Consider the following 14,763-nt stretch of genomic DNA (forward strand, 5'->3'; position numbering starts at 1 on the left):
GTTCAGGCGTTGTCACGTAAATGACAAATTCCAGCACCATAGCACAACACAGCAGCATGTCAAGTGGGCCGAAACAGAGCAAAATTGCTCAATTTTTCATTTTTTATGGAGTCCATGATTTCCCTGTGACACTTACAAATGTTTGCCTAACTGTGCTTGGATGTTGTTTTATGAGGCTCTGGCGGCTTTCAGTTGTCTCTTTGTCTTTAACGTTACACGGCTCGGCTTTCTCTCGCATGCACTCTTCCTACCTTTCTCTGTGCTGTCTCAAGTGTTGATATAGATTGGTCGTGTTGCCGCGGGACGTGGCGACTTTAACTTTTAAACTTTTACACAGCACGTCTTTCAGGTACGGCAACGTTGGACAGAAAGACGTGCTGTGTAAATGTTTAAAAGTTAAAGTCGCCATGTCCAGTCTCAAGTGCTGATATAGATTGGTCGTGTTGCCGTGGGACGTGGCGACTTTAACTTTTACACTTACACAGCACGTCTTTCTGTTCAACGTCGCCATACCTGAATCCAAAGTATCGCCATGTAACAGACGTTTTTTTCACCACCAACTCAGCCTGTTCATGGTCGAGCTCATGCTCTTCTTCAGCGTCTGTGTTGGTCACTGCTGCACGCCGGCTGCACGCACTAGGATAGCTTGTGGGCGTGATGTCAACAAACTCCACACACTACAGGAGAGGCAGCCACGTTCACAGGCACTCACGTTAACATTTATTTAGCCTACATTAAATCGCAAATCGCAGCCTTTTATGCGGGTATGTAATCGCACAGCCTGACATCGCGATTGCGATTAGATTAATTGTGCAGCACTAGTATTGTAGGTAATCAAATTTCATGAAAACTCATAGTATAGTATGCCATAAAAAATGTTTCCTGGTTTCTTGTATACACGTAAACATACAGAGTGACACTTACATGGTAACAGAATCCCTTAGAGCTCCCTGTAATCACTAGTTTCAGTCAACACTTAAAACACATTCATGCAGTCTGGATCAGTTTGTGTGAGATCATTAGTTCAGACACACATATACTCCACTCTGGTCTCATCATCAGGTGCTGCTTCATATGTGGTGGGCAGCAGCAGGCAAAGCACACCCAGGTAAACACACCTGTCTAATACCTGAACCCAAAGTTATGCCACACGACTAGCAGGTTAGAGCAGAAATGCACAAACCAACACACGTTCTTCTCACATGTTCTGTAAATACTCAGGCGTACAATCACACACTCAGACCCAAAAACACATGCACACAGGATCCTACCAATAGGAGCTGCTTATCCCAGGTTGTCACCTGGATCAGAGGGAATAGAAGAAGGTCATAAATGCATCACTTCTTGTCAACACAGTTTTATCAGCTACCCCTTCACAAAGCCTGTTTCAGTACAATTTAAAATAAAATCCTGAATAATCCGTCACTCACCTGGGTTGCTGGAGCCGTCGTCGATGAACTGCAGGTCATCGGCTGTGTCGGGGGACTGGAAGAGGAGAAGAGACAGTCAGTAACTGAGTGGCAGGTGTGTTTCAGTAACCTGTATCCCAGGGGAAGCCATCACCATGTGAGCAGTGGAGCTGGCAGTGAGAGGACGTGCCAGCCGCTCACTGCCGGTTTAGCAAACAGCGCTGAAGCTCCCAATCTGTCAGAGCCACAAAAGCCAGAGTGCCTCTACTCAACTACTCCCCCAGGAGAGATTGGCATGTTAAAGGAAAGGGAGGTTAAGTTAGGTCATCAGTTCCGGGGTTTGTTGTGTAGTGTAGGCACATCCACAAAGAGACAGCCAACAGAGCAACAGTACAGCACCAACAAGAGTTACCAATGCACAACGGAAAACCAAGCAGCATGTTACGTGTCCTTTGTGTTGATGCTTTTATATATCAGTGCTCAATTTGTGTATCAATCCTCCAGTTATCAGTATTAAGAGCTGTTTATTATACTTAGGAGCATGTTCAAGGGATCACTACACCCTGCAAGCTGACGATCACGTGATTGACCATGTTGTCTTTTTCTAACTGCACTGAACTGTGTATTTATTATCTGATATTTCTCCAGTCAGATATTCTCAACAACCGTGGTTTATTTTATTTTGGGAGACAAGAATCTGAGGAAAATTCATATAGAACTGTGATATAAAAACTGTTAAGTTATATACATTACCTAGCAACTTTAACCAGTTGTTATGATTGTATGAATATTGATTAAAAGCACAGTGTCATGTTTTGGAGAGGCTGACTTGCTTAAAGTCTTCAAAGCCTTAAAAAGACAATGAATTTAATAATGTAAAAATATTTCAAAAGTCTTAAAAATGCTGACACATCGAAGTACCATGTTTTTTCTGATGTTGCGTTGAAACATCTTAAAATAATGAGTAACATCTATTCTATTCAGTCCTTTGAGAGTTGCTCAGTGGTGCATGAAATCCAAATGGTTCAACTGCTGCGTATAAAATTACCTGAATGATCCGGGGATTATCTGCAGTACTTCTGTACTGTGTGGCCCATGGAGCAAGCACACCAGAGACTTATGGCAGCCGAGCTCTGCTGAGTGTAACCATGTGGCTAACGTTCGCAGGTGGAACAGCTAACTTCCAGCTCCTCCGCACTTTCCTGATGTTACTGGACCGAGAGGATCAATTCCTGATATCGAAATGAGTCATTTCACGGGGGCTGTGACACTCTCAAAAAATTTATCTACAGATTTACGGATCTCTCATCACGTGACGGAACCCCGAAATTGCAATACCACTATTTGACCACTATCTAAAATGGCTCCAAAGCCCAGCACACTTCCAGATGGTCTGGCTAGCAGTCACTGTAACATGGATGACATTGGAAAGTGCAAACTGAACAAAGATTGGCTATTAAACCAAGACTTGGCAGCATGGCTGAAACTAGTACATGCCAATGCAGACAGGACTAGATGTATTTTAGGGATCGACCAATTATCAGTATGGCCGATAATATTGGCCGATCTTCTGCATGTTTATGATAATCAGCATTGGCTGTTTTTTTCCCACTGATAACCAATAAAATAAGTTTATTTCAAAACGCGCTCCTCTTGCTCTGATGCAACCGTCTCTATGCCTGAAGTCCCCACTCTTGGCTGTGTAACAATGTCCCGCCTACAGCCCCCACTGATTGGCTATCACTTGTGCCGTGTAACCAATCAACACTGAAGCTTCTACATGCAGCGCCACAGAATTGGAGGAGAAGCAGTCTGCTCCGTGAGCCAGCGGTGTGATGTTTGAAGTTAAGGCAACAGAAACTGTCAAAGTTGCAATAAAAAATCCTCTATGCTGAAGTTTTAAAGACACCACATCCTTATATGATCAACTTCAATGATGACATGCATGCCCAGAAGCGAAATTTTGACCCATCTGCCTGCCTATATTCATATCAAGTGCGATACGATTTTGCAAATAGCCTACATGATTAAGCTTCTAAAAATAAATAGAACCACGGCAAAAAAAAAAAAGAAAAAGATGTAGGCTAATCTTCATCAAGTGAACATGACCTGGAGCTGTCAACTATGATTTGTTTTTACAGCGGCCATATATCGGTTGTAAATATTGGCTATCGGTATCTCTGTTTCATAATAATCGGTATCGGCATCGGCTCTGAAAAAACCATATTGGTCGATCCCTAATGTATTTTATGCAAGTTTTTCCAACTCACTACGGGAATCAAGGCAATGAAATCCCACATACAGAGTGAGAAATATGTGTTGTGTGTGTGTGTTGTTGTGCGAGCTGTTAAATGAAATTGCCCTTTAGGGGATTAATAAAGTTGTCTTGAATCGTGAAACACAAAATTACCAACAAGCGCCTGATATTTACCAGTTCTGTTCTACACTTGTCTCCGCCATGAGATAAAAAGGTCACGTTTTATGTTACAATAAACATTAGATCAAAATAGTCCCTTTCCCTAAGTATCTCATGTTTTGTCTTTATTTTTTTCTTTACATTACATTGTAGTAAAATTGATCTTAAATTTAATTCTGAGTGGCATTTGAAGTCTTAAATCAAACTTGCCTTAAGATGTAGGAACTAGGATTTAGTTTCTCTTTCCTGATAATTGTTTTAACATGTTGAAATGTTTGCATTGATTTTATCTGGATTACAGCGATAGGCCCTGCTGTCAGGTGACCCGTCACTTTGCAGACTGTAGTGGTCCCTCAAGTCTCCTGCTCTGCATACCCATAATGTTCAACAACACCTTTAAACACTTTAGCCAGTTCATATGCAGGAAACATTATGCAAACACTTATAAACAGTCCATTAAATGACATCCACCAAAGGGAGAACAGGAACAAACTGTGGTCACTGTGCAACAACCAAACCACACAAGATCCCAGCAGACTGACAGTGACACATATATCTACAGATACTCAACCCCAAAAAACAAAAGACCACTCCGAGACAAGCTCACTCCAACACCACTCCAGGGTTCCCCTGCTTCCCCTCCCATCTCTTCTTCCGCACAGAGAAGAGGAAATTAACTATGTCACACAAACCTACACCAAACGTCTACCCTAATGACAGCGCAGGAGGAGACCCTTCAGCAGCTCAGTGTTTCAAAAGCCAGAGCATGAGAGGAAATCTAATGGACGATGTTATTCCTCTGCCTGATATGTGATCCATACGTGCAACAAGACAGCTGACGGACGTGAATGTGAGAGTGGATGAGATGCAGAGTTGGTGGCCATTTCCCCCGGAACCAATTCTGGTTAGTGGGATCAAAAACACGTCTGCGTCTCTGCAGCTGGTGAGTGTTACTGTCTGATTATTAGTTAGCTGAGAGATAGATGGGTGTGAAGGGTTACTGCTACAGATGCTCTTACATTTGTGAGTGCTCAGTGGGAAGGGGAGAGGCAGAATGGAGGGGCATATTTGTTGTGTCATTATGTGGTATCTCTTCATTGTGCAAGTGAGAGTTAGTGAGCCAATCACTGTAGTGCAGAGCAGGAAGTGCTGATCAATCACGGAGCCAAACCCTAGACTTCAGTCACACTGATGCCTCTTGATTCACAGAGAAACTAGAGGGGGGAGGCAGCAGGGAAAGCCAGGGGGAAGGGAGGAGGCCAGGGCCCCGGGAGCTCAGCATGCAGCCAATACCTGGATGTCGTATACGGGTTTGGAAGAAGGAATGGCAGCAAACTGTCGGTAGTCAAACTTCTTTGACGACAGGGACTAGAAGGATAGCAAACAGGAATGAGCAGAGGTCGAGGGAAAAGAGGAAAACAAGGACAGGAGGAGGGTGGGACAAAGTATGAAAAGGAGGAGAACAGCGTGGAGAAGGTAAAGATAAAAGGAGAGGAGAAGGAATAAAAGATAAGGAAACGGAAAAAGGAGAGGTGGGAGGCAGAGAGGCTAATGGGTGATTCAAACAGCCAGCTGTGGCATATGATGGGAGAGCTGTGTGTGTCCTCAGCTCTGATCGGCTGGAGTGACAATGAGCAAGATGATGGATTAATGCCAATGTGATCTGAAGCCAAGCTACCTTTATTCCCTTTCCCAGCTCATTAAATCAAACTGCTCATCGTCAGTGTTACAGCTTTGTTCAATTATTTGATGATTCCAGCTCTCCAGGTGCGTTCAAAGGATACAGTCACACAAAAAAGGATAGATTTAGCGCTTACCAGCCGGCCCGGAGAGGTTACTCCTCGAGGACTGAGTTCTGTCAGAGGCAAACAGGATGACAGGTTAGAACAGAAAGGCAAGCAGGGGCAGGTTTGAAACATTTATATATTATACATATTATCAAGAAACATCAAGCAATATCAAAACAGAGGGAAATATTCCAAAAATTAGGGAAAATTAGTTTCATGACTGGGGGAACCCTGAATGACTGATAAGATAATGCTTGTCATGTAAACAGGCCTCAGTGGTGTTGGGAACAGCAGCTTCCTACCTTCCATAGGTGTGGGAGATGGTGTAGGGGCGGGGGAGGGCGACTCCGTCAGCTGATCTAGCGTGCCACGCTTCTTCCCGTCCCGAGACTTGGCGATGACCATCTGTGCTTTCAGTGCGTCCTGCTCCAGAGACTTCATTCTGTAACAGGAACAACCACCATCAGATAAATGACAGTAGGAACTGAGAGAACAAATACAGAGACAATAACTGACGGAGGCACACACCGTTACAGGTGGGTGTAGTGCCGCTCACTACTAATTTTGGGTGCTCCTTGTCCTGGTTTGCTGTGACAAACAACCAGTTGAATTTAATTGCACAATAAAAAAAAATGGAGGCATTCCAGGAAAAGGATTGCCTACGGCTAGTAGGCTTACCCTTAACTCACAAATAGCTTGCAAACTGTGGGATGTGTGTTAGTACAAATAAAAGTATGAAAACCAAGAGAACAGCAAGGCGCAAATGAAAAGAGTGCTGCAGAGGAAGAGAGGAGATACAGAACAGAGAGAGGGGAAACCAGAGGAAGCTAGAGATGAACAGCAAAGACGTGCAGAAGCAAGACAGCACTAGAAAGGCAGTGAAGCACTGACAGTGTCGCTGCGAGTGCTTGCTTGGACCTTTCCGAACTCGGCCTCTAGCAAAATACCCCAACGCCAAAGCACCCCAGCACACCCCCACGATGCCGTGCGTCTGGCCCTGGTGGCTGGGGCCGAGGAGCAGACCTGAGCTGGGAGGCTGCGGAGGAGGCAGAGGAAGAGGTGGGGGGCTGGGGGGCCTCGGCCGTGCCCTGAGATGCCCTCACTCTGGCCTGGTAGAGCCTCTTAGCCAGGTCCTGCTCATACTGCCTAACATCCTCCTCTAGGCCACAGGGCCTGGGCCCCGCGAGGCCAGGGAGAGGGTGACAGACAGGAGGAGGGAACAGGATGAGAAGTGCACCAGGATGAAGGAGGAATATGAGGAGGAGAGAAAGGAAAGAAAGGCGTACAGACAGGAAAAGAGAAGAAAACCAAAGAATGGAAGGTAAAACACCGACACATTTAGAAGAGCCAGAATAATAAGATCTTATTTTTAGACATGAAAACAGTAAGAGAGGAGACTAACAGCACACACACCACAGAATGAACTGTGAACTTATATTTGTGTTGACTCTACAAAGGAAAAACTGAACCTTGTTACTGAGCAGTATGAAATCTGGGACAGGGGTGTCACCGACCCTCACTTATTAACACACCACCCTATGTGAGCTTTGAAACACCAACATTGTGTGTCTTTGGTATTCAGCTCAACATCACAGGGAACCAATAACACAAAAAACATGATACTACATTTTTAAAATCCTTATCATCTTTTGTACTTTTGGTCCTTGTATTATTTACACACTCTTGCTTCTCTGCAGTCACCCACGTGCTGCCATCATCCCGGTCAAGGTTTATATCACATGTACAGTCACGTGATGCTAAAAGACAACAAACCTTCCCCCTCTTCTCCCACTTCAGACTCCTGCTTTGTCCACATTAATGCAGAGTAAAAAAGCAAGCATAAACCCACTGTGGTGTCAACTGTAAAAAATATCTATATTCTTGCAGAAAGACATTTAATTTTAGTCTGTAACTCAGATATTTTATCACGTTTAAAACCTATGCTCCACCTTTACAGCTGCAACGTTAAAGTGAAATGTTGAGTGTCAAACACTTTATTTCCTGCATTCTGGTGAATTTTTATGCACCGATTTAAACCTTTTCTGCATCGATTTATAGTGGAATTGTCTTTGATTTTATTAAAATAAAAATCCTCTGCTACTTCCGTGTATTTATTTGTGCAGATAAATGCACTTGTTCTAAAGATTTATGTCCATGATAGTATGTGTGCTCATCTTTTTGTTGATGGTTATTGGTTAGAATATGGTGAACTTTGACTGTCAATCAAAACAAATAAGGTTCTACAGCCAATAGCGTAGCTTTTATATAACCCAAGGGGTGGATGACCTGATGACTTTAAACCCCACTGTCAACAATTTATCCACATTTTGTGGGTGGTGGGTGCTACTTTCAGACCCTGATTGGAGGTTAAGTCGCAGACAGAAATTTTCAAATTAACTTTTAAAAATTAAGTGACTATTTCAGTAAAAAAGAAAAATGAAAATATACCAAACACTTTCTGGATATACTGCCAAGATTTGTTTGCTTTTCTTTATTTATATACATCGCTAAATGTATTGTCTGGCTGCTGGTCAAACTAATGTTAAGCACTCAGTTTTTATTCTAGTAACTTGTCACGTACATTTGTCAGAATTAATGTTTCAAAAGCAATAGGACAGTGAAAGTGACAGTGAAAAATAATCACGAGTACTTCACAGGTTTTCACTTTTGTTATCAAAAAGTGAGTCTTAACATGTCATCACTGTCATCACAAATGTAAAGGAGACCACTCTGATATAAATTTGTTAACTCTTTATTGGGTTGATTTATACTTATAGATTCCTTCTTCTAACCACTGTTAAACTGCTGTCACTGCATCACAATGGCTTTACTGGCACTTAATTATTTCTTCCCTTTCACTCATCCCTATTAACATCATAGTACTAGAATGACTAAGTAAGGTGAAGTAAAGTGAAGGCTTTAAAACATCCACAAAAAAAACTAATTATCTGTATTACCTTCCTCGTCAGAATGCGTTCAGTGTTGTGTTGTATTTACCGTGCTGCCCTCCACATGGCTCTCTTCTCAGCCTCCAGAGCTCGTTTCTCAGCAGGGGACAGGTCCTTGTCGGGGGCCACAGCCAGCTCAGGGCTCTGCATTCGGAGCCTCTCTTGATGTCGGCGCTCTGCTTTGGCTGTGCGGATGGGAGCCGCCGAATCGCCGGAGTAAGCTGGAATCAGACTGACGAGACACACAAGAAGCAGTGATGACCACACTGACAAAAAAACAGGACAGCAAAGAGACACTCAAAGATGTGTGCAGTTTAGTTACCCAGTCATGGAGTTGGGCCTCTGCTCGAGCCTGAAGCTGTCCTCCAGTGAGTTCCTCTGAGACTCTCCCTTACCATCAACAGATGAAGGCCTACATCCAAAAAAAAAACTGTTAGCTGGAGAAATTAAAAAATGTTTAAAGCAATAATAATTTATACATCTTACCCTGAGCTGCCNCTGAAGCTGTCCTCCAGTGAGTTCCTCTGAGACTCTCCCTTACCATCAACAGATGAAGGCCTACATGCAAAAAAAAACTGTTAGCTGGAGAAATTAAAAAATGTTTAAAGCAATAATAATTTATAAATCTTACCCTGAGCTGCCACAGTAGCTGGGTGGTGTGACGTTGTAGTTTGGTGGTGTGGCGCAGTGCCTGGATGGGGCTGATGCTGGCTCCACGTTGTACTCCACTCCATCCAGCAACACTTTGCCAGTGGCCTTCATCTGTGCCACCTGCTTAGCCAGGTCCTCCTCCTCATCTTCATCGTCTTCATCCAGTAGGTACTCCCGTGCTCGCTGCTCAAACTTCCTCTCTGGGGCGAGATGAACAGACAGGGATGTAAATAGTGAGGGAAGGTTAGCAGAGTCTGATGTTTTTATTATCATCCTTTATTAGTCATTAGCAAGGGTTGATCAAGGAGGAACAACATCAACAAACCTTCCTCCTCCCTCATTTTCTTGAGGTCATCTTCTCCAACAAGAGACACTCGAGGTTTGGGTTTCTCTGGTGTCTGCTGCTTCACGTCAATCTCAAAATACTTCTGTCTGTCCCTGAAAGAGCGCTGCTCTGGGCTGTCCTTACCACCAGGGGAGGGACTCTGTTGGTTACAAGAAAAAGCTTACAATTAATAAGTGCTGACGTCAGTGCACCAGCAATATTTACAAATGAGAAATCAGCAAAGCAAAGGTTAAAAAGTTTTTTGTTTTTTGTTTTTTTGATTTTCGTGATTGCAGAGCCATTTGCCAAAAGAGCAGAGGATGTCACAGAGATACCAGAGGAGAAAAGTATCACAGACCAAGAAGAAAGAAACAAAATTATCCATTAAAACAGAACCCAGCACCATTTAGCTGATTTCAGATTAATTAACTGGCTGTTCCCATTATTGGCAGAATTAACATGGCTGTCTCCCAGCGTCTGGGAGCAGAGACACCACCACCGATCAAGCCAAGCACACCGCAGCCCAGACAAAGAGCAGGGCTGCTGTAGATGTGGCGGAGGCAGTGGGTACCTGCAGTTCCCAGGAAGGCCTGGAGTAGCGAGGCACTGCTGCCAGGTTCATATACTCCCGACGGTCAGATGTGAGGGAGGGCCGGGGGGAGACGTTGCCACTCAGACCCCTACCTGCTCCCTCCTGACCGTCTGTGTCATCTTCAAACACCTCGTTGTTCAACTCAGGCTGAAAAGGCCACATATGTCGTCACCCCTCCGATTCCTTAGTAAACTCACAGTAAGCTTACAGCATATCTAGACGTACTTCAATATTTTGTTCTTGCAGCTGCAGATTCAATATTCACTTGTTTATAACGTACTGGCCCAATTTTAAAGACAATACTGTCTTCCCCTACATCCGTGAATGGAAAATGACTTTTTGATGATACGAAATCCTTTCAGATTAGTCCTGCTTGGTAAATTTCCCTGAGATACTGTAAACTCAAGGAGTAGAGGAGAGTCCTCATCATCGGTGAAGCATTTTCTCTTGTGAAGTTTTCATCATGACATTTTGTGACAATGGTAACTTCTTTCTTTCTTTTTTTTTTTTTTTTGTAAAACGGTGGGAGAAGCTTTTGACGCATTTTCAAGATTTTATTTCTATAATTTCTATTTATTTAAACATAATTTTTGCTAGCTGGCATATATGAAGAAAGAGGGAACAAGGGGAGGAAAATTAAGAGATGTACGTAATGGTAAACAAAATGTTGTCACACATCGACGTTCATTAGAGCAACATTACGCCGTCAGCTACAGAATATAAATTTGTCATTATGTAACATTACGTGGAAGATTATTACTGTAACAATTTTATTAGACACAACAAAATTTCATTACTTTTCCAAAGCTTTCAATGATTTTTTTTTACTAATTTTATAACTTTTCGGTCTGCGTTAGATGGTGCTAACCGGATAGACTTTGAATAGAGCCTTTGCCGGGAGGAGAGCAGCTTTGGAGATCGTCCTTCAGCCCTGCATCTAACCTGTGTGACGGCAGCAACAGAACGTTTGCTTATCTGGTGGGAAGGACATCAGCTGAGTCCTTCCATTTGGTCCATCACACATTAATTTATACACTGCTGAAAGAATGTGGCCATATGTGGCCCAGACTAGTGTTGCACAGTCTACTGGTACCAACGGTAGACCGCGGTACTAAAACACCACGGTACATATGATACCATAATGTTAATCACTTTATTGATGCTGTTTTTGAAGTATGAATAAGTCAATAAGTAATTTATTCCATTGAAATATCATTGATGTATTATAGAAAAGTGATTCATCTTTTTATAAATGACAAAAGAACAGAACCGTGATACTTTCACTGGTATCATACCGTGGGTCCCAATTTTGGTACCATGACAACACTAGCCCAGGCCACCACCTTCATATTTGGTCTCAGCAATTGGATCTCGAGTCCTATTGGGTGCATTCACAGCTGTACTAAGAGATGTTCTCTTGTGACTCAATCAATGACCCAGGACGCATTATAATAGCAGATGTAAACAGAGCCTCAAACAACCTACAAATGGACTTGAAAAACGTGCTAGCCTGGCAATGTTAAAGCCGCAAATCTGTTGTTGTGAACATGTAAGTCTCTAGTCCTTGAATAAAGTCCAACTCTAGTTTTTCCAAACGTCAAGAGAAAGAGTCTTGTTTTCGTTCCAATACTGAAAGACAGACGGCTGTCCTTCTAATATTTTTGGTCAGTATGATCACTTACCTCTGGTGAAGGTTGCTTTGGGTGGAAATTGTTCCTCACACCATACAGGTCCTGTTGGGCACAGCAGGATGTTAGTAAAATGAAGTAAACTCAGACGAAGGACAAAAACAGAGATAGAGAGCAGGCAGACTGATTAGCAGCTGGGATATATAATATAAAAAGGGGGGACTGAATATTAGTAAACGAGCCACACATGGATGGACGAATGAATCAAAACTCAACACCAGCATGACAGATGATGGCACTGGAGTACAAAAACCAACGATGAACGCATTCCACACGTCACAGCACGTCACAGGCCCCCCGACACGGCGCAGGCTCATTACAGGACAGCCTGCTCCAGTCAGGAGGGGGCGGGGGCGAGACCAACCAATCAGCACAGCATGCTTTTGTCGTTGTGACCCGGTGGAGCCCGGGCAGCACGGCCTACCTGCGGCGGCTCCAGCACTGCCAGTGAGCGAGGCACGGCGGCAAATGCCTTGTATGCCTGCTTGACATTCATGGGGAACTCATCGGGCGAGGTAGGGGAGGGGGCGCGAGGCTGCAGGGGGGAGGTTTGGGGGAGGGGGGGCATGGAGGGTGGGGTAGGTTTATATGGTAAAAGGAGCCGAGGAGAAGAAGAGGAGGTGGGAAGGACGGACAGACAGAGACATGGAGGAGAGGGTAGACTATGAAAAAAACCAGCAGAGTTGAAGACTGTGGAGGAGAACAGGTGAACAGCATGGCGGCTGGTTTCATGTGAGAGAGGAGGGGAGTATGCCAGAGAGACACACAGTAGGGCTTGGAAAGTTCAAAGCCATGACAGACTTTTCTGTATGAGCACCTTTGTGAAACAAATAGGAAGACGTGAGATGAAAACATAGCTTCTTCATTATTTACACACTATGCTGCCTGACAGAGGAAGAAATAAGTGCAACATTTCAGAAAGCTGCAGTTATGAGAAATGATCTGATTCCGGAGCTCAGCGTTGGGCTGGACGCTCTGTTTGCAGGCGTAGGAGGTCTGGAGGTCACAGACTGCAGCACCTGCACAGACTCAACTCCCCTCTGCATCCAAATACAAATCTTCCTTTCTTTGGTTCTAGCCTCTTAAGAAACAAAAATCATCATCTGCATTTCTGCTGCACTGCTGTGGGACGCAGTGTTTTGGGGCTGTGTGGTCGGAGCTGGCGGCACAGAGCTGAGAGTGGACAGAAAACAGCACTATGTGGTGGTGAGGGGTCTTACAGAGGTCTGGGAGTTGAAGGGGGAGGGGCCATGCTGGAAGGGGTTAGGACTGTGGCCATCCGGAGTGGCGGGGGAAGGACTCTGCCGCATGCGCCCGACTGGCTGGATGGCACCCGGTCGTGTCTGGAGAGAAAACAAATGATATTTTATGGACTTCAGGCAATTTCTTTTAAAGTAGCCTAAAATCACAAATCTGTGTTTTATTTTAATTAAGTGTTTTTCCATTTTTTTTCAAAAAATTTGTGCTATTCTTAATTTTCAAACAGAAGAAACCCATGACACATATGTACTAAAAAGAGGAGTATATTGGCCTGATATATTGGTAACCAAATGTGATGAGTGTCTCACTCTAAACTACTACAGAAGCTATTTTGTTTTCAGGCTTCTCAGACACTCACTGATGATGAAGTGTTGTCGATGGCAGTAGGAGTGGAGGAGAAATGAATGTTTGCCTGTAAAAAATAAAAGAAAATAACAATGACAATGAAATGGAATGCATGGAGCCGCATCATCTACTTGAGTTTTAACCAGCAGTGCATTCAGTCACTACATTTTCACTTCTTCAGGATGATGCCAAATACAATCACTATCAAACAATGCAACACCGTCAGAGTTTACCTTGAGCTAATTTCATCACCAATTGAGGGCCCTTAGTCACAACTTGACTGCAATCTCAATTCCTCTTATAAATCACATAAGTACACAGTATTTGTACAACACTGGTAACTTTGCTCAAGGAAAATGGAGAATTGATTCTGTTATTGTCATGTCAGAGAATATGAAGCCACAGCTGGTCAGTAGAGATATTAAAGGAGACCTATTATGCTTTTAAATATTTTCTGTCTTGTAAACGTAATTCGCATGAGGAAAAACAGACAGGCAAGATTGTTGTGAATACACTGTAACTGTTTTTTCTACTTTTAATACAAGCAGATGTCAGCTTGTGACGTATTTCTTTATATGGTCATCTGCTCCAGGCACACTACTGCAAGTGTTTACATTACACACTGCTGCTACATGTAGCTACATGCTAACATCTTGATAACAGGTAAACCTGGTTGGAGGTGGTAATTTCCCCCCACTTTTGAATCATATTCCTGCTGGAACATGTCTGGTTGTGTTTTGAAGCTTTTTTCCACTATACAAAATGCAGCTATTCTCCGTTACACTCCAGGAAGACCCACAAACGCTCACTGGGCTTTTTCTTAAGGAGGGCTAAAAAAGATAGGCACTAAAATGGAGCGTCTCACAAAGAGGGTGAATACAGGCCTTTCACTACGAAGAAAATTAAGTGTTTTTTGACCATTAAAGCATGTAAACACATTAAAGTAAAAACCCAGAATGTAAATATAAACCTGAAAGTGAGCATAATAGGTCCCCTTTAAGGACAGTCAAAGTCAAAAGTCTATTTCTCCAATGAATTTACATCCAGTCTACATGAGGCGAAGCATCAGTAGTCAGCTGGTCATGGAGAAGCAGAGACATGCTTTTCAGACTGGTAGGACTGCAGCAGAAATGTCGCTGAACTAGTTTCATTAACAGATGGAGGGCTCAGAACAGCAGACGCATATGCTTAAAAAAAAAAAATCCAGGCCAGAGCAGAGAGGGCCACAAGACCCACTTACGAAGCGGGTCTCCCTGCCTGCATACAGGGAGCTGTTGGAAGAATGGTCGCTGTGCTACGGGTGGGAGGAAAGGTCAAAAGGGTCAACTGTAAAACACCTCTC

General features: G+C 43.5%; 1 protein-coding gene across 14 annotated transcripts in view; it reads right to left on the bottom strand.

Annotated features, from left to right (window-relative positions):
• scrib (scribble planar cell polarity protein) overlaps positions 1 to 14,763 on the bottom strand; it is an 83,245-nt gene that overhangs the window by 4,865 nt on the left and 63,617 nt on the right. For 3 of the 14 annotated variants that reach the window (XM_050057136.1, XM_050057135.1, XM_050057134.1), the window contains 14 exons: positions 13,435 to 13,488; positions 13,037 to 13,159; positions 12,241 to 12,351; positions 11,811 to 11,861; positions 10,108 to 10,275; positions 9,537 to 9,696; positions 9,192 to 9,411; positions 8,883 to 8,972; positions 8,610 to 8,792; positions 6,636 to 6,785; positions 5,915 to 6,054; positions 5,643 to 5,680; positions 5,119 to 5,193; positions 1,431 to 1,485 (listed from right to left, as the gene is read on the bottom strand). In XM_050057136.1, the coding sequence (XP_049913093.1) occupies positions 1,431 to 1,485; positions 5,119 to 5,193; positions 5,643 to 5,680; positions 5,915 to 6,054; positions 6,636 to 6,785; positions 8,610 to 8,792; positions 8,883 to 8,972; positions 9,192 to 9,411; positions 9,537 to 9,696; positions 10,108 to 10,275; positions 11,811 to 11,861; positions 12,241 to 12,351; positions 13,037 to 13,159; positions 13,435 to 13,488 (1,618 nt within the window). Of the gene's footprint in view, positions 1 to 1,271; positions 1,302 to 1,430; positions 1,486 to 5,118; positions 5,194 to 5,642; positions 5,681 to 5,914; positions 6,055 to 6,635; positions 6,786 to 8,609; positions 8,793 to 8,882; positions 8,973 to 9,191; positions 9,412 to 9,536; positions 9,697 to 10,107; positions 10,276 to 11,810; positions 11,862 to 12,240; positions 12,352 to 13,036; positions 13,160 to 13,434; positions 13,489 to 14,763 lie in introns of all 14 variants that reach the window. The other 11 variants (XM_050057148.1, XM_050057147.1, XM_050057139.1 and 8 more) reach the window with 10 other exon arrangements.

The sequence above is a fragment of the Epinephelus moara genome, chromosome 11, assembly GCF_006386435.1.
Source record: "Epinephelus moara isolate mb chromosome 11, YSFRI_EMoa_1.0, whole genome shotgun sequence".
NCBI classification, from domain to species: Eukaryota; Metazoa; Chordata; class Actinopteri; order Perciformes; family Serranidae; genus Epinephelus; species Epinephelus moara.